We start from the raw sequence: 5534 nt of genomic DNA on the forward strand, positions 1-5534 counted from the left end.
TCTAATAACGATAATATGTCGTGTCTTCATACATGACGTGGATACATCTTTTGGTCGTCGTGGTGGTCTTTTTTTATAGAACAGGGGGCTAACGGGCAGGAGTCTAACTTTATGTTAAGTGATACGCCCATGGACACTCTCAATGCCAGAAGGCTCGCAAGCGCGCTACCGGCCTTTTAAGAATTGAACTCTCTTTTCGTGAAAGACCCAAGTCGAATTAGTTCGGAAATATTTCAGTGGTCAGCTGGTTCCACATAGTGGTGGTCGGCGGAAAAACGCGGAAAAAAACAACGCTCTGTTGTGGAACGACGGACGTCGAGGTGATACGGGTGGAATTTCGTATTCTGCCTCGACGTCCGATGATGAAACTCAGGTGCGGGTATTAATCCGAACAACGTTTCTGAACACCTAATGATTTTTTTGATTCTATGATTTTTATAGATTATATGAAATATTATTTTTATTACGAAACACTAGTTTAAATACATAATTTTAGGCTTCTGAGAAACTATTTGATCATAAATGCAAATGGGAATTATTTATCCCTTCTCCGTTACATAAAGTAGTTGTTCGACCACAAGTCACGCCTCATTCCTTATTCAGGACCACGAGGACATTTGGATAAGGCTGTGTCTGCTTATATTTAGGTGAAACCCTATTTTATAGCCCTATTGCTCGTACAAAAATATTCTGTATGAGCATTAGAAGAGAATCTATGTGTGCTTTAGTATTTCTATAGCAATAAAACGTTCTTATTCTAGAAACTAAGAAAATTTGTCAGTATGGGTCTTTAAAACCATTAAAGAAATATTTGATTTCTCAAAGAATTACATTATACTTAGAAAATTAAAATTTAAGGTAGGTTAGTTGTGGACAATAACAATATCGTTTATTAAAACCTACACATGACAATCAAATACACAGTATTTACAAGCTTCTTAACCTACGAAGTAACAATAAAAATAATTATAAATTAATTAAAAGGAAATTAAAACACATTTAAAGTTTTTGGTGCCAACTTAAATCTTTAATTAGCGCCTGTGCACTTGAACCCCACGGCCCAAGAGTCTCTACTCCAAAGGGGACAAAATCGAAGTTGGAGAAAAACCTCTTATATTTGAGCCGTTTATTATTTTCCGCCTGCTTTGCGGCCGCCCAGAAGAAGGCTTGTAAATGCGTTGCCCAAGAATTGGTACGCTCTTTTCTTGAAGAACTGTTCTCCTAACTATGTCATATTAATTGAAAAACTATTATTTTTCTAAGTATTGGGCTACACGTGTATACCTAAATATGTATTAAAGCAAAACATGACACGTACTTTATGAAGTACATACCTTGAAAAGGATTTCGTTGAAATATGAATTATTACTGTAGCATGAACTTTTCACAGCTCGCCAATTCTCGGCTGCTCTTATTTCAAGGCTCGAGGACTCTTGTCTCTTGAAATTTAATTACATGGCTCGTCCCACGAGAATGTAAGTGCGTACTATTTCACCATGCCTCCTAGAGGACAAATCTTTGTTTTTAATTTATTTTATTATTATTAATTACTTAATATGTCATGTGGAACATAGTGTAATGGTTGCAGCTCCTTACAAACGTTGTGTAAAATAAAAAACTTGGCGATTAAAAAGAGTGGCGGAGAGTTTATTGCCAGTTCTTCTCTTCCGTTCTACGCCTTTAATTTGGGAACTAGCAGTAAATGTAAAATTAGAAGCATTTAATTTCTTTTCTGACGTTCGTACATCGTGTTACCTACATGAATAAATGATTTTTGACTTTTGACTTTTTTTTGACCTCCATATTATATATTTATATTAACAATATAATTGGATTAGTTCAGTTGTAAATTGTGGATTTTAATCCCAAAAATACTTTTATTCTAATAAACATATATAATATATAGAATTAGCAAACGGACAGGAGGCTCATCTGATGTAAGGTGAAACCGCCCATTCATACTCTCAATGCCAGAGGGCTCGCGATTGCGTTGCCGGCCTTTAAATTAATTATAAAATATTGTTAACAGTAATGGGGGGGGTTTGGGTCTATGCTTCTACGGTTCCCAGTACGACATGCTTGCATGGTAGCATAGGTGCAAACCCACCCTACCACATCCTTCTGATGGGTAGGGAGGCGTGGCTTTTGGGGGTAGCGCAAGTCGCTATGATCCCCTCAAAGCAAGTTTGGTGGACTAGCCTTCTCGAGGTTGCCGACCCTGTTCTTGGTCTAATACCCTATGTATTAGACGTAACTAAAACCGCCAAGCGAACTATTGCAGGGATGGAGAGGTCATGTCCTTGCGAGTTCATCGTCCAAACAGGAAGGACGGTGGACAGTAAATGACCTCCCGCGTGTTTGTGCCGTGCGCGGGGACCCGTACGGGAGGATGAAGGAATCCTGGGGGTTGAGTGGAGTAGTGCGCCGGAACAGTTGTGCGCTGCACACAACACACCTCTTTGGTCTGGATTTCTCCTCACACGGGAGGCCGGGGTTTAGCTAACCACGGTCAACCGGCTGTGGCATCCCATAAGCGGGCTGCCGAGCGAGAGTCGGGATGTGGGGGGGGGGGCCGTCGGCGCGGTACGGGACTCGGGGTGAGTTGCGTCATAGTCTCGTGGCGTGAACAGCTCCGTACTTCCTTGCTGCGTGCAGATGCGTCTGCCTCCCTACGTGCCGGCTCTATACCGGAGGAGTAGCTCTGACGTCGCTTGCTGAGCAAGGGACGTCCCCGACGTGAGGGCTCCGTGGCGGGTGGAGAGCTCCAAAGGTGAATTCAAACCATATCACCTCATGGATAAAGAGGCAAACAAACTTAACAGAACAAACACTAACACCAACAAACCCAGGGTTGCGTCTTTGGACGTGTCGCGGTGCAAGTCACCAGTGGCGCGATACTCTGATGCCCCTGTCACACACATGGATGCACCCTCACGGGCAGCGTCCGGGACACCAAAGGAGAGGGCAGCGGCTGGGGTTGCACCAATCCGGGCTGCACTCCGGCCCGTACCCAATCCGATGGAATCCCTTATACAACCGCACAAGGATGTGACCACTGCTGCGGCCAGGTTGGCTGCGTCGGTCGAGCCAAAGATGGCAACCCCGGACGATGATACAGCACTGTCTGCGTCTGAAGGGGGGGCTTCCGCGGCAAGAGCGATGCGGCAGACCGAGGCTGCGACGGTGGGCACGTCCAGTGCAATAACCACGACCATGGATATGTCGGCCCTGAAGACCGCAATTCAGGAGCCGACTTTCAAAATGGTCGTAAGCAACTCCAAAAGGCGACGGCACAGGAGAGCCTTAAGGGCGCCGGAACAGCAGAAGCTGGTCACCGGCGCTCCGAGGCCTCCTGTGAAACCTGGAACTGCCCCCGCTGTAACCACAGTTGAGAGAGGCGGGAAAAGGACACCGAAGCCTAAAAGATCCACTGCTGCGCCCGTGCCTAGCTGCTCTGGGTGCGGCAAGGGACTTAAGAGTTCCAAAACCAACCAAGCCACGAAGGGCCAGAAGCGCGACCGGCCAGAGGAAACCGTAACACCGACTGGGGAAAGTAAAAGGGTCAAACCCAACAAACCTCAGACGGTGGCAGGGACCTCGGCCAGTTACGCGGAAGCGGCAGCGTCATACAAAACTAACGAGCTTTGTGTTGCCGTGATGACTGAGCCCTTCGTGGATATGACACAAGAACAGGCGGATAACATCCGCCTACAAATCGAGGGTAAAATTCAAGACGAGCTCCTGGCGGATCTTTATGCTACCCTAACTACCGAGCCCAACGACATCAGGTTCCGGGGTAAGGCCCATTTCTCGGATGGTGTCCTCAAAACTTGGTGCGAGGACACTTACACTCTGGGTTGGCTGACCGGGACTTGTGATGTCATCACAAATCCAATACCTGACACCAGGCTGGTGGTTCGGCCTCAATCGGCGATTCCGAATAGGATTCCGTGTCTGCTACATGTACCAGACTACAGTGGCAACACGGAAACACTGAGGAAACTGATCACGAGGCAAAACCGCCACCTCAACATCAGATCATGGACCCTGACACACGAACGAAGAACTCAGGACCCGACAGGCGTGTCCCTCTTCTTTCGTGTGCCAGAGTTTGAGATCCCTAAAATCAAAGAGCGTAATCGGCGTTTATACTACCTGATGGGGAACATCTATATCCGCATCCTGGATAGAGATGAACCCTCGCAGGTGGCCAACGCCCCACCAACAACTACCAGCACATCGGGGGTGGCGTCGTCGGGGTCGGGGCCGTCCACGTCTCTGACGGGGACGGCTTCGGTCACCGGGACACACGCCCCTATGGAGGTAGCTACACATCCACCGTCACCGGTGCAACTAACTTCGGATGATGAGTTGTTTCAGGAGACCGGGGGGAGTGAATTCAGCGACAGCTGTCTGCGCTCCTCCCCATCGCCGAACTGACCTCATCCAGGCTAACCTCCAGCACAGTCAGACAGCGTCGGCTTCCCTACGCAGACTGCTGGAGACCAATCCGAAGACCATCGCCGCGATCCAAGAGCCGTGGATCAGGAATGGCAAGATATGTGGCCTGGGCAGCACCGGTGGTAAACTTTTACTGGATACCTCCGTAAGTAACCCTAGAACTTGCATAATCTTGCCTAAACATGTACCAGCATTTCTAATAAACGAACTCTGTTCAAGGAACCTTACAGCTATTAGGTTACACAGAAACAATCAACCAGACGTCGTCCTGGCGTCCGCCTACTTACCAGGTGACGAGGACGTGCCCACTCCAGAACTCGGCCTTCTGGCTGACTACTGTGAGAGGGAGAAACTGGAGCTAATCATCGCGGCGGACTCCAATGCGCACCACACGTTATGGGGTAACGCTAGTACCAACACTCGAGGTGAGGACATGCTTAATTTTATACTTAGCAATAACCTTATCTTGGCAAACAATGGCTCTAAACCAACTTTTATCAACGCGCGTTCGCAAACTATTATTGATTTAACAATGGTAACTGCTGGTCTGTCAGATCACATACAGGACTGGCACGTATCCAACGAGTTATCATGCTCTGATCATAGGTGGATCCGCTTTGCAATCAAAGGGGAGCTACCTAAACCTCAACCTAGACGTATACCACGGAGAACCGATTTGGTAAAATTTCATAGACTTATCAGCTCCGAGGTAGACAAACTATCGATACCAACCACCATAAATATACAAGACATAGACAAACATGTAAACAACCTAACGTCCCTACTCCTGACAAGCTATGAACGGTCGTGTCCCCTTACCATACCAAGATGGGGAGGGAGACATAACTGGTGGTGCCCCGAACTGGAGAGACACCGACGGAAGGTCAGGAAGCTGTTCAATAGAGCAGTGAACACACGGTTACCCACCGACTGGGACAAGTACACGGTCGCGAGAAGGCGATTCAAAAAACTTTTACGTACTAGGAAGCTGGAGTGTTGGAGACACTTCTGCACCAGTATTGAAACCAACAACCAGGCAACCAGGGTGAAATCATGCCTCTCCAGAGAGCCCA

The 5534-nt window shown here is 47.4% G+C and overlaps 1 protein-coding gene across 1 annotated transcript; it reads left to right on the plus strand.

Annotated features, from left to right (window-relative positions):
- The first annotated feature begins 2039 nt into the window (after window positions 1-2039).
- On the plus strand, window positions 2040-4874 carry LOC125049619. Its single transcript, XM_047649009.1, has 2 exons — window positions 2040-4606; window positions 4681-4874. The coding sequence occupies exon 1, from the start codon at window positions 2794-2796 to the stop codon at window positions 4438-4440; it is 1647 nt and encodes a 548-aa protein (XP_047504965.1). The 5' UTR covers window positions 2040-2793; the 3' UTR covers window positions 4441-4606; window positions 4681-4874.
- Window positions 4875-5534: the final 660 nt, after the last annotated feature.

The sequence above is a fragment of the Pieris napi genome, chromosome 5, assembly GCF_905475465.1.
Source record: "Pieris napi chromosome 5, ilPieNapi1.2, whole genome shotgun sequence".
NCBI lineage: Eukaryota > Metazoa > Arthropoda > Insecta > Lepidoptera > Pieridae > Pieris > Pieris napi.